Source organism: Ursus maritimus, unplaced genomic scaffold, assembly GCF_017311325.1.
Source record: "Ursus maritimus isolate PB19 unplaced genomic scaffold, ASM1731132v1 scaffold_20, whole genome shotgun sequence".
In the NCBI taxonomy this organism is placed as follows: Eukaryota; Metazoa; Chordata; class Mammalia; order Carnivora; family Ursidae; genus Ursus; species Ursus maritimus.
In genome coordinates, this window is record NW_024424453.1 from 28,321,226 (window position 1) to 28,345,677 (window position 24,452).

The following is a 24,452-nucleotide window of genomic DNA, read 5'->3' on the forward strand; positions in this document are numbered from 1 at the left end:
TAAATAGGCACAGTTTTTTACATATCAATTACCCCTCCATAAAGGGCTTTAAAAATCTCTTTTGATATTCAACTTGAAAGCACGAGGTCTTTGATAAATGTGATTGAACAGCTAACTTTACTCTTCTATTCATATACTAAAAAGTTTAAAGCACATGGAATTAAATAATTCATTCTTGATTAAAAGAAAAAAGAAAAGAAACCACAGAAAATGACAGACCAGCCCTGGTAAAAATTTTTCTGTTAAGAGCCATAAATTAAAAATTTTGGGCTTATGGGTTACGTTTAGTTTCTGTCACACATTTTTCTACTTTTCTTATTTTTTTACCTGCCCTTTAAAAACGTAAAACTATTTCTTGCTTGCACACCCTGAGCAGGAGTCTGTCAACCCTAAGCCCCTGAGTACAGGAAGCACATCACATTCCCTCTACAGCCACATTCTGAATGCAGGGCTTGCCATGAACTGTATGAACTATAGGCACTTATTAAATATATAAAGGAGTAAGTAAATCCCAGTGAGGAAACAATGTGCTTGAAGTTGAATTATTTAAGATTTTATTTCTTTATTTGAGAAAGAGAGCACAAGCAGGGGGCAGGGCAGAGGGAGAAGCAGACTCCCCACTGAGCAGTGAGCCCGATGCGAGACTCCATCCGAGGACCCTGGGATCATGATCCGAGCTGAAGGCAGACACTTAACTGACTGAGCCACCCAGGTGCCCCTCAAAGTTGAATTTATACAATTTTTCCTCATCAGATTCTTTTCTTTAATAATAACAATAAAAGTCTACACAACAGCAACAAGAAAACACAACTTGCTTCATTATAATGTTGATGGTAGCTCCTGGGTAAGCAAGCTTTAGCTAGCTCTTACAAACTGGCAGAGTACAGACAAGCTAGATTTCTTAAAATTCAAAAGGTTATATAGCTCACTTTATAAATTTTTAAACACTAAAATCAAGCTAAACAATATTGCAATGTAGCTGGAAAATAATAAAATAAGCTATAAAATAGTATAATAGGTTTTTAAATTCTTCTAAAGCATTCCTTTCTTTTTCTGTCAATGAAAATTTCCATGGCTTTCAAATTTTTTTAGTTTCTAAAATCTTTCATATATCTACTATAAATGAACTAGAAACAGTGGGAAAATAAGTTGAGCTTATGGTCTCAATAAACCTGAGATCTTCTTTCCACAAATTTTTAAAATATCCATAAACATCTCACTGATGCTTTTTAGAATTCTATTATTTTGTCAATTATTTAACAAATATATTTCACACTATTCTTTGGGCTATGATAATCATATACAACCAAAGACTTTAAGCAGTATATTCGTATTTCCTAAGTGTTAAGAGATACATTAATCAATATGACTTATTCATACTCACAGTTCTTTCTCAAGCTGCTGCTGAATTAACTTTGCAGATTTTGCCATTGTAATGTCTGTAAAGAAATAAAGACACTGTTATAGTTTAAACCAGAAAGGGTCTCTTCCCAAGACTTCTTGCACATATGGAAAATTCCAATTTAAACCAGTAAGTTTCTTTTCCGTTCCTTTTTTTTTCTTTTTCTGAAGAGCTTTTTACCATTAGTAGCTTAACTACCAAAGTAAGCTTTATAATTTTCATGTATAGGTTTTCCTACAATAATGCTTACAAATATATTAAGCTTGTGTCCCTAAAATTGATTAGCTCTTTCATGTAAATTTTCTACATCTTACAGATCTCTTAAATCAATATATATATAAGTCTAGCCAGTGTAACAGAAAGAAAACCTACCAGATTTTTGATTGTAACAAGAGTCTTCACTCCAACACAAATATCCTACTTGTCATATAAAAGTAAACTACGCACATTTCCAGCTGATACTAAGATGGTAAGTCACTTAGGTAAGTCCTTATACCAAAGAGAATAAAAAGAGAAGCCAGGTAATGATCCTAACACCAATTCCTGATTAAGCACTAGTAGGGTTATTTTAATCTGAAAGAAGACTGTAAAATCAACTAGTTTATCTTTTGTTAGAGGTAATGAAACGGAAGCCTAGTCTTACTGGGTGTAACAGAAAAAGTTTAATGGTTATGAGGTTAAAGAAAACACAACTTGTGCAAACTCCCCTTGACAAAATGTGCTGGAAGGTACATTTGTTTGAAAGGAGAGACTCCCCTCTGGCCCTCCACAATTGTGTGTGATGGGACATACTGTCAATCTGACAAACTTAACTTGGTAAAGAAAGTAAAATGATTTATAATTTTGTGAAATGCAAAACACCATACCAAAGAAAAACTGGTGTAGTCACTCCTTAGAACAGCCTGGTAAAACTAATGAAAATGCAGGTATATAAATAATTTTAAGATTTAAAATCCTTCATAGTTCCTTAACAATCATCTCTCATCCTCAATCATAACAACTGTAGATAACTACATTAGCTCTTAGTAGCAATCCCAGAAAAATCTCCATTATTATTGCTGGAAAACATGATGGCACCTTGCTTATTGCAGGCGATTAAGAAGGACGGTGTGTTTTTCAGACTCATACTGTCAATGAGGACTTGATAGAGAAACTCTGCCACATCTTTCACCTCTCGCTGGAAGGCTGCACTGTCCACAACAAACACAACAGCCCTGGAGGGAAAGAAAGAAAAACCAGCATGTAAGCATGCAGTAGTACAGCATTATATTGAGAAGTTATACCCTTAATTTCATCCGGTTCAATCGTACTGAATAACACACAGCAGACTCACATGCAAGTGTGCACACATGTGCTCACACCATACACATACTCACTTAACAAAGGACTACTGAGGAGATGCCAAGTGAAGTGTGTGCATTTTTGGTAACTGTGTACTTATGGCGACAGTATAGTTTGAAATACTATTCTTTATCAAGTTTTATAAAAATGCAAAAACAACAAAAAAAAACAAAGGACTACTGAGCGTTACTGTTATCAGTGACTGATCCAAAAAGACAAAAGGAAACCATGCCTGCCCTCAAAGACCAGGAAATCATCATATACAAAACGGTGTGATAAAATGCTAAAACAGACCTATGTACCTGCTATAACAGGAGCAAAGAGGAAGACCATTTACATGAGAACAGGTCAAGATGACTTAAAGGAGGATATCAACAACTGGGCTGAATTTTAGCCAGACAAAAAACTGGGACACAGACTGTCTGGAAAGCAGTATGTGCAGAGCACCAAGGAGTGGAAAAGCATGGCCTAGAGAACTCAAGGTAGGCTGGTACACAGGGAGGAAACCAGGTCAGGCAGCAAAGGGAATGACACACTGACCTATACAGAGTTTGTGCTTTTCTCTTACAAAGAATACTGGTGCTTAATGGAAGACAGATAAATCTAAGAGCATAACCAAACCAGAAGCAGAGCGACCTGGTAGGGCCCAACCTAAGGCAGCAATAGTGAGAATCCTCATGTGCCAGAAACAAAGAGGTATCAAAGCTAAAGCCAAGCAGTCCAGGAAAGAGCAGAAAACAGACTGTAGCGACCAGGGTTTGAATGCTCAGGAGTAACTGAAAACGAGCAAAGGCCAACATGCAGTTGGGGAGCTGGAACTGAACCCCCTGCACAAAGCCTACAACTTAAAAGCTGTCTAGTGGGGGGGGGGGGTAGGAAAATAATCTGAGAGGAACCGAAATACTCGGCCTCCAGTGCCACACAGATGAGGGGGTTGTAAGATGCAGAAAGATTTATATAAAAACAGGGCCAGATTCAATGAACTCCGAGGGCCCCCAACAGAAGGAAATATGAACCCACTCTGGAGAGAGGCTTTCATATCCTACAGCAGTAAAAAACAGCAACCACAACAAAATATTAAAAACACAATACCATTTATATTATCATCCCCCCAAAAATGAAACTTTGGTATAAATCTAATAAAATATGTACAAGATCCTTATGAGGAAAACTACAAAACTGATCAACAGAATCAAAGCAGAACTAGATAAACAGAGATATTCTACAATCAGGGATAGGAAGACTAAACAGTTTCAAAATGTCAGTTCTTCCCAACTTGATCTATAAATTCCAATGAAATCCAATCAAAACCTCAGTAACTTATTCTGTGGCTATTGACAAACTGATTCTGTAGTTTATACAGAGAGGCAAAGGACCCAGAATAGCCAACACAATACTGAAGAGCAAAGCTGGAGGACTGACACTGCTAAACTTACTATGAAGCTTCAGTAATCAAGACAGCATGGTCCTGATGAAAAGAGATCAGTAGAATGGAATAAAGTTCAGAAAGAGACCCCTATTTATATAGTCAAGTGATAAGTGACCTTTGACAAAGGAGGAAAGGCAATACAGATGGTCCCCGACTTACAATAGTTCAACTTACAACTTTTTTACTTTATAGTGGTGCGAAAGCAATACACATTCGATAGAAACCACACTTCAGATTTTGAATTTTAATCTTTTCCTGGGCTAGCAACATGCAGTACAATCTCTTATGATACTGGGTAGCAGCAGTGAGCCACCACTCCCAGGCAGGCACTGGATGAGGAGGGTAAACAACTAATACACAGAACCATTCTGGTTTTTACTTTTAGTACAGCATTCAACAAATTACACTGAGATATTCAACACTTTATTATAAAATAAACTTTTTGGTTAGATGATTTTGCCCAACCGCAGGCCAACTAAGTATTCTGAACACATTAAGGTAGGCTAGGCTAGGCTATGGCATTCAGTAGATGTATTAAATGCATTTTCAACTTGAGATATTTTCAACTTACTTTCGGCTTATCAGAATGTAACCTCATTGTTAAGTTGAGTAAGATCTGTACAACAGAACAAAGATGATCTTTTCAAATGATGCTGGGACAGCTAAACATCCGCATGGAAAAAAATGAATACATACAATGAATAGATACAGGCCATATCCTTTTCACAAAAATTAATTCAAAATGGACCACATACCTAAACGTAAACCACAAAATCATAAAACTCCTGAGAGAGAACACAGGAGAAAATCTAGATATCTCGGGTCTGGCAATGATTTTTTAGATCCAACACTAATGGCATAACCCATGGGGGAAAAAAATCAATAAACTGGACTTTATTAAAGATAAAAATTTCTGCTCTACAAAAGTCACCATCAAAAGAATAAGAAGATGAACCAAAGACTGGGAGGAAATTTTTGCAAAAGATATATCTGATAAAGAACTGTTATCCAAAATATATAAAGAACTCTTAAAACTCAACAACAGACAAACAACCCAATTAAAAAATGGGTCAAAGATCTTTACAGACACCTCACCAAACAAGATCTATAGACAGCAAATAAGTATATGAAGAGATGATCCACATCTTATCAATGTCATCAGGGAAATGCAACTTAGAGCAGTTAGATATCACTGTGTATCTACCAGAACAGCTGAAATCCAGAACACTGACAACACTAAATTCTGGTGAGGACGTGGAGCAACAGCAACTCTCATACATTGCTGGTGGGAATGCAGAATGGTACAGCCACTCTGGAAGACAGTTTGGCAATTTCTCACAAAACTAAACATACTCTTACCATATGATTCCTCAATTGCAGTCCTTGATATTCACCCAAAAACATGTCCACACAAAAACCTGCACACGGATGTTTACAGCAGCTTTATTCAGAATTGCCAAACTTGGAAGCAACCAAGAAGTCCTTAAGTAGGTGAATGGATAAATAAACTGGTACATCCAGACAAGGACATATTATCCAGCACTAAAAAGAAATGAGCTATCGAACAATGAAAAAACATGGGAGTAACTTGAATGCATATTAGAAAGTAAAAGAAGCCAGTCTGAAAGGCTACCTACTGTATGATTCCAACTATATGACATTCTGAAAAAGGTACAATATGCGGACTATAAAAAGAAGAGTAGCTGTCAGGGGTTAGGGGACAGAGGGATGAATTACCAGAACACCGAGGATTTTTAGGGCAGTGAAAATACTCTGTATGAAACTATAAATGGTGACAATGAATACATGTCATTATACATTTGTTCAAATCCGTAGAAATGTACAACATCAAGAGTGAATCCTAATGTAAAACACAGACACAGAATGATTATGATGTGTCAGTGCAGGGGTTCATCAGTTATAATGAGCTAACCACTCTGGTGAAGGATGCTTATAATAGGGAAGGCTATGCCCATGTGTGGAGTGGGGAGTAATACAGGAAATCTTTGGACCTGTTGCTCAATTTTGCTGTGAACCTAAAACTGCTCTAAAAAAGTCTTTTTTTTTTTTAATTCACACAACAGATAAATTGCTCATCACCACCATCTTGTGGGCAAGGAAGCAACAACAAAATAAAAGTCAAGACATCTTCAAAAATAAGGAAAGAAACAACTGCCTCATTCCATCAAACTTAAGTTTCCATCAATTAAAAGAGACATTATTTCAAGTACAACTAAGAAAGCGAAAATACTGCCAATTAAACTACAACACAACTATAGCATTCTAATTTCATAGATATTAAAATATCTTAAAATCAATGAAATGTGGTATAAAAAATCAATGAAATGTGGTATATTGATTTTCCTCAAGTTTTTTTTTTTTTTTTTTTAAGATTTTATTTATTTATTTGACAGAGAGAGACAGCCAGCGAGAGAGGGAACACAAGCAGGGGGGAGTGGAAGAGGAAGAAGCAGGCTCCCAGTGGAGGAGCCTGATGTGGGGCTTGATCCCAGAATGCCGGGATCACACCCTGAGCCAAAGGCAGACGCTAACGACTGAGCCACCCAGGCGCCCCGATTTTCCTCAAGTTCTTATCAGTGTTAGAGACGAAACAAGAATCAAGCATCTTCAACTGTAGCACAAGAATTTTAAGAAGAGTAACATTAGGACAACAGTAAGAGAAATAAGAAAACATTGTTCTGTACTTTGGAGGCACTAAATTTAGATAATTTAAAAACAGAAATATACAATGTTGGATTTAAATAACTTCTAGGATTTCACCTAGCTTTCAAATTCCTTTTTCAGATTTTAATAGTTCTACATAGTATTAAAATTTGTCCTCAAAGTAAATGAAAAATTTACTAACATAGTGAGGGTTAACACTTTCTGAACACTCCTGAGAAACACTTTCAAACATTATCTCATATAATCCTCATAAAATCCTACTAAAGGTAGGCTTGCAACCCAGAAATGGTTGACCCCAGGGTCCATGCTCTTTCCCCCACAGGGGAAGATACCACCAGAGCAAGTATGGGTAGCACTGATATACAGATTCAGGCAAGTTCACTCCAAATCCTACTTACCTGGCTGAAGCCTTAAAACGTTCTAAGAACTGAAGTCTCAAGCTCTCATGGCCAGGGAGATCAATCAAGGTCAGGCTAGTGGCCTAAGGATGGCAGTAATAACATTAAATGAATGTTTTGGTCCTGATTCACATTCACAACATAAACTTTTCATATGAGATTTCAGGTACCAGAAAAGTGTCCATTTTATTAATGAATCAAAAAAAATGTTCACCATAATGAATTAATGAATCAAATATTCACAAAGCATCTTCTATTTATAAATCATTAGTAGAGGCTCCAGGGATTTAACAGTGAGCAAAAACAGACATAATCCCTTTTCCAACAGGGTTTATAATATAATCAGAAAGCTCAACACAATGTAAAATTACAAATATATGTAAAATTATAAATTTGATAAATGTTTTGAGGGTACATGAGAAACTGACCCCGTTGGGGGAGTCAGGGAAGTGTAGTCCACCTGAGGCTGGGGAAATATATTAGTATGAATAAAAACAAAAACGTGAAAATAGTAGTAAATATTCACAAACTAAATAATGTAACAGGAGAACTACACTTTATCATATAGCATGTTACCATTACGGGGATCCCCCATCTTTGTAACCAAAAAACATTCCTTTACATGTCCACTGTAATTTAATTTTTGAATATTTGTCGACTAGACACACCGTTTGTCCCAAATGTCAATATTTTGTGTCAATCACTGAAACCGGGAGGCGTTCTGCCTGTACTAGAGCGGACTCATTAAGCACCCACTTAAGGGCTATTCATTCCAGGCCTTCCTTCTTGAGCTCAGGTTCAGTGTGGATGTGGCTATGCTCAGTAAGACTCTCTGGTATAATCCTGGTACACTTACCAGGCCCATGAACATTTCTCAGATGTTCTACCTTATCCAGAGCCAGTCTTAACCACTGGTCAGCAGGAGGGAGTCAGTATCATGCACGGATCTGACATAATTACAGCCAGATCCATTACGGACTGTCACTTAGTTTGTGCAGTCTTTTATGGGTAAAAATATGATGTATGCTAGCTTTAAAAAACATACTGGTAAGAGTCTAGGGATCTCAGGTTAGGACCCATTATCACATTTCATAATCTATACCACTATAAGCAATTCAGAAAGACACATTACTAGATACATTACTAACCTGAGAGAGAGACTACATCTAAAACAAATGGGGGGGAGGGGCAAAAAAAAAAGAAGGGAGGAATGTTCTACATTTTCTTTTTTCTTTTTCTTTTTTTTTTTTTTTTTTTAGAGAGAGCACGCATGAGGAGGCAGGGGGTGGGGGCAGAGGGAAAGGTAGAGAGAATCGCAAGCAGGCTCCATGCCTAGCACAGAGCCCTATGGAGAGCTTGATCTCATAACCCTGAGATCATGACCTGAGCCAAAATCATGAGTCAGCTACTTAAATGACCGAGCCACCCAGGCACCCCTACATTTTCAATAAAAATATGCAAGTCTCATATATAATGTTAAGTTTTCCAAAAGCCATATTAAAAAAGTAAAAAGATATAGTTAATTTAATAATATATATTATTTAACCCAACATATCTAAAATATCTTTATAAAAAAAAATCAAGAAATTGTTGATATTTTACTTTTCATTCCAAGTTCAAGATCTGGTGTATACTTCACATTTACAGCACCCCTCAATTTGGACTAGTTACATTTCAGGTGCTCAATAATCACATATAGCCAATGGCTATTTCATCAGAAAGTACGGGTCTAAAGTATACCCCGGAATATCCCATTTAAAAAATCTGGCACAAGTCCCCCAAGAATTAAAGATCTCCCAAACCTGAACTTTCAAAATCAAAAATCTTGGGACTTTAAAAAGGACTGGGCTACAAAGAATGCCATTATTGAAAAAAAAGCAAAAAATATCTATAAGACATTTAGAAGAATGTCTCTTTATCTTTGTTTACAATGTTTAATTCTGGAGGCACCAGAAAAGGGGGCAAGGGGCAAAGAGAAGGAGAAAAGTTCTCTTAATCATTTTCATTCATCCATCTATACATCTATCCCTCCAACCAGCCCCCAGCCTTTCTTCCACTCACCAAATACTTATTATTCATTACAATCAACTGGGCAGTCACTATCCACATTCTGGATCTACATAGGTACACAAAAAGCTCTTCTCATCATCCCTTACTGGTATTTTTGAAATATACTCATGTGTACTCTTTAACATGTCCACTACAACATTGTAAAAGCAAAAGATAACAACAAACTAAATGTTAATAGAGCTCTTAATAAATAATAACTTAATTGAATGGTACAGCCACCTCATGGAATACTATGTAGCTCACAAATCAGCCAGCTGGTACTATGTGTACAAATGAGGGAGAAAAACAAAACAACCCAACTGTATCAGTCATATTGTTAAAAAAAAACAAATAGAACATGGTGCACCTGGGTGGCTCAGTGGACTGAGCACCCAACTCTTGGTTTTAGCTCAGTTCCTGATCTCAGAGTCCTGGGATCCAGCCCCAGGTCACGCTCCATGCTCAGCAAGAAGTCTGCTGGAGATTCTCTCCCCCTTTCACTCTTCCCCTCTCCCGGCCTGTGCATGGGTGCTCTCTCTCTCTCTAAAATAAATAAATAAATCTTTAAACAAACAAACAAACAAATAACAGTGGGCAGAACAAAGTGTTAAAAAGAAAATAATTGGGGTGCCTGGCTGGTTCAGCTGGTGGAGCATGCAACTCTTGATCTCGGGGTTGTGGGATCAAGCCCCATGTTGAGTGAAGAGATTACTTACAAAAAAAAATCTTTAAAAAAAAATTAACAGATACACAGATATGTTTGCATATGCACAGACCATCTGAAGGTTCACAAGAAAATGATAAGTTACTACCTCTAAGGAGAAGACCTAGTAGGGACAGGAAAGGCAAAATTACTTTTCACTGAATATTCTTTTTAATCTTTTGAATTTTTGTCCCATATACATATATTACCTATTCAAAATATAAAGGAAAAGGTTTAATGCTCACCCTCTAGAACTCATGGTAAAGTTGGAAAGAAAACATAGAAACAAAAACTAGTAAAATGTGATATAACATCAGTGTGCATGAAGTACAACAAAACAGGGGACGGCATGATGAAACCACGGCTTGGAGGGCTGAAGGCAGAATTGGTCACATGGATTCTATTTATCCATAAAAAAAAGCTATGAATGGTACCTACATCCTCAAGACTAATTCATCCTACAAATGTCCTTTTCTGACACACCAAAGTCAAGTAAAATTGTCAGACTCCCATCATTCTACGAACCCCTTACCCTGGTATTGTTGACTCTGTACACAGCAGAGCTATCGGTGATAGAAGTCTGAGTGTCTCTGTAAAGGCCAGTTAACAACTGTAAAAAAACAATTTGAAAGAGACCATAGTAAATATATAAATAGCAAACCTAAAGAGAGTAATTTTGTTCTAACTCTCCAATGGGCCAGGTCAAATAAATGAATGTTGTTTGCAACAACTGAAAAGGACTATATTGTTTTTTCCTTGTAGAAAAATCTCATTCATTGCATCTTCATTCCCCTCTCCACAGTGAAAACAAAAACAAAAAACCTCATTTCAAACGGTTAGTGGCCAAATTCACCAAACTTCCATAAACATCTTTAATCATCACAAATGATTATAAATTATATTTCTTAGTGGAAAGGAAATAATTTATCCTCTCAAAAGGAAGAATAATAAGAAAATCTCTGCTACTCTCCATAACAAAAAATCGTTTAAAATACTAAACAGACTAAATATTAGTGAAAAGATGGCTAAGTAGCCCAATATGTCAAAGAACCAGCCTCTTAAAAAACTTCTTTGACAAGTTCTCAGAAGAGTTTGTTACACAAGAATTATACACCCTATACAGATCACTGTCTTCTATCTCTTTTGCTGTTCTGGCATCCTTGGCCACCACATGAAAGTAGTTACATAAAACCCTTAAATGGGTAAGGACTAAATGTCAGTATCTGGCACGTTCAAGAAAATAGAAATGGTCAAGGAATTCCAGTTTATGAATTTTTCAAGTTTTTCAATTCTTTCCAATAATGGGATGGCCTAACATTTCCTATCAACTTTAGTAGAGGTATAGATCTAAGCATTTACTCTGACAAAGAGCAATGTTTTCCCAGAGTCACACAGGCCAACAAGAAGAACAGCTCTTTGACTGCTCCTTCTGCTCCGGATGAACTTCCAGAACACTGTAGAATAGAGAAAAACAACCAAAATTATGCCTTGATCATCAATAGTATGCCTCTATGGTTGGGGTAGGGAAATTAACAGAAGTCTATCACAGAACACCTCATTCAGCTGGAACGTAACTTTTATTCTTTTTACCACCATTATAATCATTACTGTTGTTGTTAGTGTTACCGGCGGGAGAGTCTGCGCTGAGTGAATGGAGGTCTGGGTTCTTGGATTCCCCATAAATGTGTGATGTTGTGCCCCCAGGCTTCTAATGTGTAACCTATTTATCAACGTCCTTGCCTCCCGCTCATGTCTAACTGCCTACCTACTCTATCATTAAGGACTCCACTGAGTGCCAACCACTATCAACTGTCAACCTTTCTGTGTCTGCTCACTGCGGACTTCTCAAGTGCAATCTTGTCTTATTAACTGTGTATCCGCAGCGCCCAGGACACAAAGTTGGGAGTAAAGATCGCGTGAGTTTTNNNGCTCAGGCGTAACAGGGGCCGATAAAGGAAGAGTAACCCGCGCCCCCAAGCACCAGGACGTCAGTCCAAGGGTTGTAGGGGATCCTCTCTAATGCAGCGCTACTCCCGCTGCTTCAGGCAGCAAGGCAGATTGATACAGGAGGTGAGTCTCCCTCTCTATATGTCTCCCAGGTGCCTTCGCCGCCCCGCGTCCGCGGTCCGCACAAACCGAGTCCAAGCCGGAACCCCGGCAGCCGTACACCCGCCAAAACCACCCGCTGCCTCTTTACCCAACGTCAGCAGCACCGCGAGAAGCGCCACGACGGCTGACAGCAGTGTCGGGTCCCTCTGCTGCAGCTCCTGCCGCAAGGAGTCTAGGTGTAGCTGGAAGGCTCCCCCGACACTGCCACCATTCGCCATTCGCCGGGAGTCCTCGGAAGCCATGGCTGAGATGCGTGGTCTCCAGCGCCGGGAAAGCGACGTGGCCCCGGACTCTGCGCAGGCGTCCGAAGCAGAGCATCACGGGAGTGGTAGTTCCCAGGTTATATTTCTTTCTTCAAAGGGGCCGGGATCCCGAAGGTCTTGATGGGAGTTGCAGTTCTCTTGTATCTGTTTCCACCGAACGAGCGGCGTTTCGCGGTATTTCACGAGTGACACTCTTATTCTTAAGATATGAGTTAAATATCGCCGCCCTTTTCATGGGTGTTGACGGAATGATGGATGAATAAAATGAACGGCTTAAGAAATCCTCAGTCGCTCCCTTCGCGAGGTGAGTCTTGTGAGGAACTCAAGCATCTCACAAACTTTTCATCTGAGTATAAAATGGCATGGGATGTGACAGAGGGTGTACGGGGCGATATGGGAATACAGAAAGGGACTCCTAGTCCTTCACTGGTTCAGAGAAAAGATCCTGGAGGGAAGTGCCGGGAACTGAACCGTGAGGGATGGCAGCCTCTGCAGGTGTAAAAGGGGAAAGGGTGTTCTGTGTCGAAGAAAACGAGCAATTACAGTACAGTCCCTATACTGTAAATCTAGGGCTGCATCTGAGATTTCGACGTTGTGGGAAGCAGCTAGGAAAATCAGTGCGCGGGGTGAAGCTGTTGAAAACTGCAGCTGTCATTCCTGCCCAGAGTGGACAGCCTCTACTCTGCCAGGCAGGTATGTGGGACCAAAGTGGCCTGTTCTTCCAGTTTTTCCAGAGAAGCTGGAAAGGGAAATGTTCCACTTTTGAAATTCCAGCAAGTAATGAAAAACATTAAAAAAAAAAAAAAAAGCAAAACTTGTCGCCCAAATAAAACACCTTAGGGGGCCGGAAGTGGCCCACCTAGAGGCTGCCAGTTTGCAGTCTGTCACTAAGCTGATGTCATTTCAGCAGAAGTGGCAGGAGGCGAAGCAGGAAAGGTTGGCAGGAACAACCTGAAGGGATTGTGTGCTGTGCTGAGGAACCTAGACTTTATCCAGAATGGGATAAGAAGTTTCAGTTGCGGGTGACATAGATGACTGGCAGAAAAATGGAGAACGGTGATTTGAGAGAGGAAACACTGAGGCAGGGAGATCAGCTGGGAGCTGTTGCAGTGTTTTGGCAAAAGATACACAGAGTCTGAACCAGGAACAGAGGTAGCTGCGGAAAGGAGGCCACAGATTTGAAAGATGTGTAGAGGGAAAATATATAGGATGTGGTGATTAATTGGGTATGCTGAGTTAAGATGGAGAGTTACCAAGACTGCATCGGAAGCAGTTGGTGTGGGGTACTGAAAAGATCAGAGTGCATAAAGTGAATTAGAGAGGGACTTTGGGGCTGAGGGCATTACCAGAATGAAAATTGCCTCTCTTTTCTATATGTTGAGTTTCAGGTGCCTCTGGGAGTTCTAAAATCTTATATTAAGCAGGTGATAGAATAAACAGAAGTAAAGTTTCAGCAATACGTGCTATATTTTCATCTGAGTTTCAGGCATAAATAAGCGGTCATTAAAATCAGGGACAGAATGAAAAGTGAGGAGAAAGGAACCTACAAAGATGCCTAAGAAGGAAGAGTCAGTGACACAGGAGTCAGACATGTCCTGGAAGTGGTCAGCAGCATCTCTTGTAACAGAGGGGCCCTGTGATGGAGGCTTGAATGAAAAGTGGACTCAGAGGGAACAGTGAGGTGAGGGTGGGAATGGGTATGGAAGCAAGACTGGTACATGGAGAAGAGGGTGGGTGATGACGATAATTGCTAATGTTAATGAGTGCTTACTAGTGCCAGGCACTGTTTTAAATCATTTTAATTTATTAATTTGCTTAATCCTCACAGCAACCCATTATTCCAATTTTACAGAGGCAAATGAGGCAGAGGTTAAGTAACTTATCCATTAAGCCCAGGCAGTGGGCTCCTTTATGCTTAACTGTATGCTCAAACATAGTACAATTCATTTCCCAGGCATTTCATTGATAAATGTAGGCAAATGGACTCCAGATTAAGAAAGGATGTTTAGGATGTGAGGTTAAAGCAAGTAAACCAACTACTTTATTTTAAATTAGCATTATCAATTAAAACTATCAGAAATGACAGTAATTTTACCATATTTACTTTTCTTTCTTTCTTATGGTCCTGGCCCCTGCTCTGTATCCACCACCCACCATGTGCGTGCACACAGACACACACAGACACACAGACACACACAGACACACACACACAGACACACACACACACACACACACACACACAGCTTCTTTATAATAACCATTGATTCCTTGGTTAGGAGCTAAAAGTGCAGGGAAGGAGGAAGGGCCAAACAGGAGAATACTTACCATTACTGTCCCAACTATGCAAGAATTTTTAGTCAGAGCTACATGAATGAGAAAGTTCTGCCTTGGTGGTAAAAGTTTGGGAATGATGAAAGAAAGAAGGTTTTAACGAGACACAGACTTTTTTTTCAGCACATTTCCTGGGTAAAGGCAGAAGAAATGTGCACACCTTCCACACTCAAGTGGGAAGGTGGTGCCATTCTCAGGAATGAGAGCAGGAGAGGATCAGCTGTCCTCTCACACCTGCACCAACACACGCTCCCAGGAGGTGTGTGGAGATGAACCCAGAAGAAGGACAGGCAGGTACTGACTGCTGCTTGCTGAAAGTGTTGTTCTTCTTCATTCAAATACCAAATGGAGAGTTACAATGAAATAAACGTAGTGACACAATTTTTCCCCTCTCTTCCATGAACTAAAATGTCTCATTCACCAGACACATTTTTCCCTCTTCTATTCCCAGTAGCTCTAAAGCATGGTGGAAATGATCTCAGACTCAGGGATACCAGTCATGTGATTGGCGAGTGGCCGGCCGTATCAAGTGCAGTTAACAGACTCAGGATTGAAAGAATTAAAATTGGTTTTCACAGTTGGCAGATGGGCAGTGACCTTAGCCAAGGTAGCTGCAGGGAAGGGAGTGCAGCAGAAGACTGGTTCCTGTTCGACCATTAATAAGTGAGGTGTGGAAAGAGTGAGGAGACAGGGTAGTGACTACTGTGGGAATCAGGGTCAAGCGATAATTTTCAGATGTTCCAGTGGTTCACTTTTCCGACCTGCAGAATCAGGACCTGATTCGAGTATACCTGATGAAATTCATTTAAAATATTTTTAGAATACATGTCTTCTGTAGTCTTTTTCTGTACTCCCTTGAACACTCCATCTCAGTAACTCACTCAGCATCCTCCTTCCTGCCCCTTCCCAGCAACACACGCACGCACGCACACACACACACACACACACACAGCCGCATACACTTGATTCTATTATAATAACCATGCAGACCCCTTTCAGAAAGAATTTACTTGAACTGTACCCAGGAGGTGTGGCTGTGGCACCACAAGCAAAGCTGCGGAAGGGGTCAGATGAACATTGAGCTCTGAAGGAAAAGCTCAGTTGCACATAGTATTTAGTATTGCAGGTAGTATTTAAAAAAAAATCCTTCCAGGCCAAACATTTAGAAAACAATGAAGTTTTTAAAAGATAACACCAATAATAATTTTTATTTTATGTTCTACAGAGGTACCACCGCTGAACTGTGAAACCAAACAAACCACTCAGGCCAGCGAAACCCAGAGGGAAGCTTATGGGTCACGAGAGCTCCCATCTCCATTTGGTGTGGCTCCACCTTTTGAATTTTAAAGTCTGTGGAAAGTGCAGGCCTCCAGGAGTTCTGTGGGGCAGAGAAGAGAGGTAGGACAGTTAAAAATCTACCTATATTTTTCTGTTGAGTGAATGAATAGTTAAGTCTGATATAAAACCTCTCAGACCCATTGGGTTCTGATGGGTGGATTGGACCATTCTCCCAGTGGCCTTCTCCACTTGCCTGCACAGCTCCTGTGTCTTTCTGGGAAGTACCATGCACCAAGGATGGTAACATGGTTTCCCTGCCCTGTGTCATCCCCACCTTGTGTCTCGTAGGCAGGGCTCCCACACCTAAATCCATGTAGTTGGGAGAAGCCTGGTAGGACTGCCCTCTCTGATCTCCTTAGAAAGGTGAGGAACTAATACGACAAGCACCTAGAACATGCCAATTTCCATGCTAGGGGCTGGAGAAGGAGCAGAGAATAGCAGAGCTAGACTTTCTCCCCTTATGGAGGATATAGGGTAGGTGAATATAAGCTAGGTGCTCACAGCAGTAAGCTGTGGGTAAGCACGTTCCTTACACTGGAATTATGAGACCCTGGCACAAACTCGCTGAATCAGTATCCCCAGGGACCGGGGATCAGTATTTTAAGGACCATAGCTCACTTATATGCACACAAAAGTTATAGCACAACCTCCCTCCATCCACATGCTCTTCTCCCACATCTTCGAAATGACTTCAAGTGATTAAATGGTGTCCAACATAGTTATAGTGCAAAGGTGTGTTTTACTGTATTGTATTGTGTCATACTGTATTAGAAAACCAGTGTTCTAGATGAGTAGTATGTATGGCAACTTTATGGTTATAACAGTTGTCATTGTTCAAGCTTACAAGAGTAGCGCTGTGTAAAAGAACTTTCTGCGATGATGGAAATGTTCTCTTTGCTCACCTATCTGAGCTGCATGTAGCTATTGAAACACTTGAATTGTGGCTGGTGTGGCTGAGGAATTAAATTTTTAATTTTGTTTAATTTTAATTAATTTAAATTTAAATTGCCATAGGTAATTAGAGGCTCTTGTATTTGTTGGATGATGCAGCTCTGTATAAAAAGGAGTTTACTGCAGAGCAATGGGCATGGGCACATACAACCTCTTCCTTATCTTAGTAATAAGATGGAATTCTTCATGTCCGGGCAGTTCATTACCTTAGTGCCCTGAGCCTGTGTCCGCCTTACCATCTGCCCAAGTAGCCTTTCACATGTGCTGAGATTACAGTGTTCTCTCATCATCTCATCTTGCCCATTTCCATTGTTCATCCCCAGAGGGCCACGACCCACTCCTCCTTATCTACCCACCATCCAGAATGCTCCCCACACCCCTCTCCCCCCACCCCTGCGTTTGCTTGGCAGCTCCCCCATGCTGTTCCTCCTACTCACTTGAGGTGGAGCATTGTCTCAGGTTAGAAACAGCCCTGACATAATCTGGTCCTAAGTAAGATTCATATGTTGTGCCGTCTGGAAGTTTGGCCAAACATTTTGTGTCATCCCTGAACAGAAGGTCCTTGGTTTCTGAGTGGAATAAGCAAAACTTGCCCGAGCAGTCATTTCCACTTCCTCCAAACGAAAGCTGTCAAATGGATGAAAAATGCATGAGGACCTGTGGCAGCAAGCAGCTGAGAATACAAGGAGGGGGTTGAGGGGGATACAAGCTGGGAACCAGCCCCGGGAAGAAAGGGAGCTGCAGAGGATGCCTCAGGATGTTTCCATATCCTTAACCTGGCATTCACCCACTTTTGGCCCGAGCTTCATGCTTTCTTGAGGCCCCAACATCCTCTATAGGGTCCATCCTGGTCTCACCGCCTCTGGGAAGACCCTCCCACCCACTCAGTCACTCCTTCCCCATTTCATTGGCTATGGCCTTGGAGACTGCTTCCAGGAAATGAGAGGACAGAAAGTATTTTCCAAGTATTCCAAGTATTACTGTCAAAAAAGATGTTAAATGTGAGCCCCCCCAATGAGGGGTGGTACAGGTAGTTGTTAAATTTCATGTTTGACTGCATCTTTGATCCTTTCTTGGGCAAGAGGCTTAACTGTAGGCCTGGTAGGATTATAAGTGAAATGATGATTATGAAAACTTTAACATTCCATCCAGCATCTAAGAAGTGTTCATTAAATGTTAATTATTATTATCATTTACCTTAAGAGAACTCACAAAGGTATGCTATCTTAATTAAAAAAAGAAAGAAAGAAAGAAAGAAAGAAAGAAAGAAAGAAAGAAAGAAAGAAAGAAAGAAAGAAAGAAAACTATTGGCAGGCAGGAAGCTGTTGTTGAGGGGAAAGTGGTGTTTGTGGGTAGAGGACTCTTAAAATTAGAATATTCAGGTAGCCTCCCCGCCCCCCTCCCTCTCCAACAAGGTTGGTCCTGGGTTGATTGTTCCCCCCAGAGGACAAGCTCCCTGAGGATAGGAATCCTGTGTTTTTCTGGCTGTTGGAATGGTTCTCAGTCTCTCTAAATAAGAGAAATATAGTCCACATTTCATGACTTATATCATGGAGAGGGCTGGCACACAGGATCACTCTCTTTCATTTTCAAAAATGATAGAGGTGGAGAAAATGAGGGACCACAGAGCAAGGTCAGGGGTGAGCAAGAAAGCAGACGTGTGGACCCAGAAGCAGGTGGATCACATGGGAAATAATCTCCAGTGACCTGAAGATATGAGTAGAGCTGGGCCTAAGAAATCCAGTTCCATAATCCACGGCCTCCCAATTCTAGTTGCCAGAAAGAGAATGCTGGGGTATGGGCAGCACATAGCACTGAACTCCCCCAGATAATTCATACCCACCCAGGAGGAAAGAATGGGAGGCCCTGGCTGGTCCATACCTGCTGCTCCTGTAACATTTTGCTAACACAAGATGCCTTATCTTTCCGTGAGACCACAGCATGATTTGGGGCCTGGGCTAGGAAGCAGTTCTTAGCCTGGCTCACAGGCTTTCTTTGGCCATCAGGGCACAGTAGCTGAAAGTCCTCTTCCTTCAGATTCTTAGCCCAATCTTCAGTGTTCCTTCCTGGGGACGGAGAAGGTGCGTCAGTCACAGCTTACAGCTTTGGTCAAGGTGCCTTCACTGAGGGGATGTGACCAATCCACTGACTTGTGAAGGACCTAGGGCCACTGGCCAGCAGAAGTACACACATTGGGGTCACAGTGATGTGGAGAGGAAGAGACACTCACGTGTACGTAGGTCAGATTCAACTCACACTCACCAGAAATTCCTAGCAACCACCCCTTCCAAACTGCCCCACCCAACCAGGAAAAAGCAAGCTATATTCTTGGCCAATGTTCAAAAACATCTTCATTTCTACTAAATTCCAAAGCATCTGGACTTATTACTCTAGTATACGAAGAAATGTGACCCTCTAAGCAGGCTGATCATCTCTGTGCAATACCATCTGGCATTAGCAAGCAAAAGAACTTTCCCAGAGGCCCTTTTGCAAGCTGGACTAGTGTTCTAAATCTGATGCTTTCATACCGGTTCTACATGAAAATGTGCACATGCCTCTGTGCATACAGATCCATATCCTGTTCTTAGCCACTAGCTTCATCATTCCTGTATTCTCTCTGAAAAAAAGAAAATCTCACCCATTTTCAGGGTTTCAGCTCCTTCTTCCTGAGGCAATTCTCAAATATGTTTTCCCAATTTCTAGTTCTTATCTAAAAGGCAGGATTGCAAATCTTTTTTTCATTTAATTTTCATTTAATTTTTTTATCTAATTGAACAAATAATATGTGACTTCACTATCATAAAATTGTATATTATATATAAAATAAAAATCCCTCTTTGCCTACTCTCCCCAAATATATACTTATAGTTTTAATAGAAAACTCCAAATTGCCTGTGTCTCTCCCACAAGTAACTATACACATCTTTGCTCACCTTCTAATATTTCTGCTTGCCTTTCTTACCAGTGCCTCCAACTCAGCTCCTTCCAAATGAAACCCACCATCATTCTCCCCAAACCAATTCTGTTCCACTTCATAATGTAAGAATTTACTCAACACTGTGTTGCATGCCCTCTGCAAGCCGCGGTCTTATTGGAGGGGGAAAATAGCACACATACCAAAAAAACCAATTCTGGATACAGATAATAATAACATTTTATATTTCGTAGAGTACTCTCTAAATGCTGTGTGAGCTGAACCAGCTTGGTGACAACATATTCATTAGGGAGAGCTGGCTGGAAGAGGCATGGTTTTAGGCGTGTAACGTGTATTACACGTATTGACCACTGTACTGACCACCAAGAGACTAATCTAGGCATATGATAAAGTCCTCAATAGGAACAGAGGCCCTGAGAAGAGGAGTGGATTTTGAGAGGAATATGAGGAGTTTGGACTTACAGGGTTTGAGGTTGCAGTGCCAGTGAGCTTTGTATATAAAAATGACCACATGGCAAATAGAGGCTCTGGGATGTTATTTAGATGGGAGGTTAGGCCTCTGCTCTACATTCCCATCAGGGGGTAAGGCTCTTAGAGTCATTGCAGGTAGAGAGATGAGGCCAAGAGAGAGAAGCCCTATTCAGGGGAGTACCAAAAAAGAAAAAAAAAAAAAATCAAGGGATAACAAAGAACCAATCTTAAGGTAACACTCAGGTAGTAGGAAAAGGACAGCCTTTAAAGGAAAAAGCAAAAAATAATAGGAGAGAAGAAAGAAAAATTAGCCAACACAGTATTCCTTCAAGTAAGTACTTAGCAGCTTCTGTGTGCCACTTACTAGAGTAAGTGTTAGGATATAAGAGGAGGAAAAAAGAGCTCAAAAGAGTTTCTGTGGCTACGATTTATTACAGAATGAGATGAACTCAATAATACTAGCTACAGGGACAGAAGATCCTATTGTGGGATGGGGACATGCCATCAGAGAAGGCTTCTCAGAAGAGTCAGTGTTAAGCGTGTTCACTCTAGGTGAGTTGCTGGGAAGAGCTGAGGTTGGGTGAAGGGACATGAGAAAGGAAGTGAGGTACTATCTGGCTGGCCTGTAGCAGGTTCTCTAAGCAGTTAGTGATACAGAGGGGGTAGGTAGAGTGCTCATTCTTACCAACTTAAAAAAAATTTTGTTTGGTTTTTCAGTGTCACAGCATCTAATATTCACCCACTAGTTTTAGTACCCATCGATGCTTCTTGCTTGAAACAATTATTACTATATTATTTGCCAAATGATAGTTTTTTAACTTTATAATTATTTCTACATTTATTCATGTTCTACAATAAGGAAGATCTTTCCCTTCACCTTCATTTGTTTAATCAGGATAGACTCATGTATTCCTATTTTATTCCTACTTTATTCTTACTACCATTATTATTTCTTTTGGTGCTCAAAATGTCCCAGATTTGGCTAGTAGGAGGGCTTTAAAAATGGCTCCTGTATATTTTGACATATCCCAACATCTTCAGCATGATGTTCCAGGTTCACCTTATATTTTGCCTGCCCAGCCCTAAAATCAGCTTTTTTCCAAGGGGCCCTGGCTCATTCTATCAGAGAATGGTTCTAGAAGCCAAGATCTTGGTGTTTATTCCCACTGGGGTACTATTGTCTCTAAGTGTTTTCAGTGGACCTAGAATATATTTGGAATATATATATTGGACCCAGAAATATAGGAAAGAGTTAAAACGACCTTTTGGGAATAATTCACCAAATCTGAATATGGACTGTGAACACAGTGAGTATTAAATCCATGTTAGTATACATTTCCTGATCTTGGTAATCACATTGTAGGTATGTAAGAGAGTGTCTTCATTCTTAGGAAATGTGGTCTGGAGTATTTAGGGGAAAGGCAATGTTTGCACCTATGGGAAGGCTCCTGGGAGAGAATTCAGAACCTTACGGCCCTCACCGTTCGGCCTACCCAGGTAAACACTTCTCTCTTTACTGAACAAACAGGTTGAGAATCAGAGCTCTGGATCCTAACGGAGTCCCTAACACGTCCACAAATGCATCCTGAGCATAAGTGAGCCCAGCAACCTCAATTTGTGGGGACAGAGGAGCATGTGCATATACCTGCAGTGTTCTGCATGACAGTCTGGTCTTTCACAAAGGCCACGTCTCCCTTCTCCACCAGACACCTGCCAAGTGCCACACAGGGAGAAAGAAGAGAGGAAGTCAGAGACACATGTGTCATTCAGGAGGGTCAGCTGTAGACCCAGGGCTAACAATCTGATATCAGCAATTGTGGCTCCCATTCTATCACTCATCTTACATATTACTCATGTAAGTAACACAGACAAGAAAAAACTTCCAATTGGCTTTGTGGTTATGCAATCTCAGTTCCCACACACTGAATGCCGAATTCTGGCACGGTTTCTCCAATGCAGTTACATCATTTCTCTGGCACCAATAGAGATATTAGAGGGGCAGTGTCCCATTAAGGTGATTCCTTACTCACATTCTACTTTGTAAATATTGAGAACTTGTGGACTGTGAACTATATTTGCACAAACTCATGAGGTGGGTCTAATTGGAGAATTAGGATAACCTTTGTTTTCTCCTTCACTACTGAGAAGCTCAGTTACAATACCAGCACCATTGTGCAGTTGATGGACTCATGAACTACTAACACAAGACTGAATCAGAAAAGACAGTTAAAAAGTAATAAGGTCGGGGTGCCTGAGTGGCTCAGTCAGTTAAGCGTCTGCCTTTGGCTCAAGTCATGATCCCAGGGTCCTGGGATCGAGCCCCACATCGGGCTCCCTGCTCAGTGGGGACCCTGCTTCTCCCTCTCTCTGCAGCTCCTCTGCTTGTTCTTTCCTTCCCATTCTCTCACTTTCTCCCTGTCAAATAAATAAATAAAATCTTAAAAAAAATAATAAGGTCATAAGGTGCACAGGTGTCTTTATAAAAGTAATAAACATCCCATAAAATAGAATTGTAGTTGGGAATGTGGAAATCGTATTCTTTACTTTTGTGAATTTCCAGATGAGTATGGCTAGCTCTAGGTTCCCCAGAGGTGCATGGAAGAGCGTGAGCCAGAGTCCTGACTCCTGTATTTGACTATGGCAGGGTTTCCTCACCTTGGCAATAGTAACATTTTGAGCCAGGTAATTCTTTATTGTAGGGTGCTGTCCTATGCATATAAGATGTTTAGCAGCCTCTACCAATTAGATACCAGTAGCACCCAAACCCACTTGATAATCAAAAACATCTTGAGACACTGCCAAAATTCCCCCTGAGGGGGAAGTCGCCCCCTGTTGAGAACTTCTACTCTGCACTGTACTGTCAGTCTGGAGAGGGTGTCTTGGACGCTCCTTCACACAGTGTTCTTCAGATGGTTGCTAACAGTGGCGCCCTAACACATGTAAGACTAACAGACCAGGAACATAAGAATCTCACCTTAGTTCCTAAAAAGAAATCTTGTCAGGGCTGGGTTTATTATTATATTTGGGCCAGGGTTAAAAGACTCACCTGAAAGCACCAGTGTAGCCATAGTATCTCTCATGGTTATTGGGAACACACTCCTTTCCTGGAACATTTGCCGAGCCAATACACAGAGCACAGAGACTGGAATTTCGCATAGATCCAGGGGCGCAGCCTTCCTCGAAAAATTTATCTGTACAGAAGGACAAGAGGAAGTCAGCTCCTCCTAACTGAGTCAGTATGAGTAGGCTTCATCTAACACATAACAGGTGCATATGGCCCAGGATAGGTGGAACATATTCAGTGACTGGCCACCAACTCAGGACCTGCAAGGCTGTAGGCTTTAAAAGGAAACTTAATCGAGGCTGGGAATAGAAGTTAGTAGACCATTACAATTCAGGTAGAGAGGATTCCATGGACACCCTATAGTGTCACCATTTATCTAAAGAGAGAAGAGAGGGAAATTACATAAAAATTGACATAAAAGGGATAAAATTGGAGGTCTCACTCCCCACGCTTGTGCTACCTAATTCCAGAATTTCCCTTCCCTTGCTATTTTTTAGAAGAGACTTTAATAAAACTTAAAACTCCAAACTCAGTTAAAGGCTGGGGGATTTTACTCACAGCTTGACTGATCTCCCATGGCTGTGAAATTGCCAGGAGGCTCAGAAAAGCAGAGGTAGTGCCCTTGCTGATAGGGAGCCAGAGCTTTCTGGGTATCACCCCAGCCACATTTTGCTTCCTCTCATGTCAAACAAGCCCCAGTGCAGAAACAGGGTCTCATCTCCAAGTCCCCACACACAGGACTTGTCCGGTTCATAACTGTCTTTGGAGACTTCTCTTTTTAAAGAGTTGCACATATTTGGAGGTGGCAAGGAGGAAGCTAATGTAAATAGCCATTAGAAACCATTAGAAAACATTTGTCTGGGGCACCTGGGTGGCTCAGCCTGTTAAGCATCTGCCTTCAGCTTAGGTCATGATCCCGGAGTCCCGGAGTCCCGGCATTGAGCCCCGCATCAGGCTCCCTGCTCAGCGGGGGAGCCTGCTTC

General features: G+C 40.9%; 1 protein-coding gene and 1 long non-coding RNA gene across 2 annotated transcripts in view; one reads left to right on the forward strand and one right to left on the reverse strand.

The window, feature by feature from the left end:
- The window catches only part of LOC103679015 (serotransferrin-like), a 52,656-nt gene that overhangs the window by 9,010 nt on the left and 19,194 nt on the right, over positions 1–24,452 (reverse strand). The window contains 11 exon segments of the mRNA XM_040636803.1: positions 1,385–1,439; positions 2,480–2,616; positions 7,256–7,338; positions 10,540–10,617; positions 11,367–11,461; positions 12,205–12,376; positions 12,379–12,464; positions 17,437–17,626; positions 18,881–19,065; positions 22,051–22,115; positions 23,452–23,596. Of these exon segments, the coding sequence (XP_040492737.1) occupies positions 1,385–1,439; positions 2,480–2,616; positions 7,256–7,338; positions 10,540–10,617; positions 11,367–11,461; positions 12,205–12,376; positions 12,379–12,464; positions 17,437–17,626; positions 18,881–19,065; positions 22,051–22,115; positions 23,452–23,596 (1,291 nt within the window).
- The window catches only part of LOC103679007, a 65,256-nt gene continuing 55,019 nt past the window's right edge, over positions 14,216–24,452 (forward strand). Inside the window, exon 1 of the long non-coding RNA XR_572800.2 lies at positions 14,216–16,108. This is a non-coding gene — a long non-coding RNA (uncharacterized LOC103679007). The remainder of the gene's footprint in view (positions 16,109–24,452) is intronic.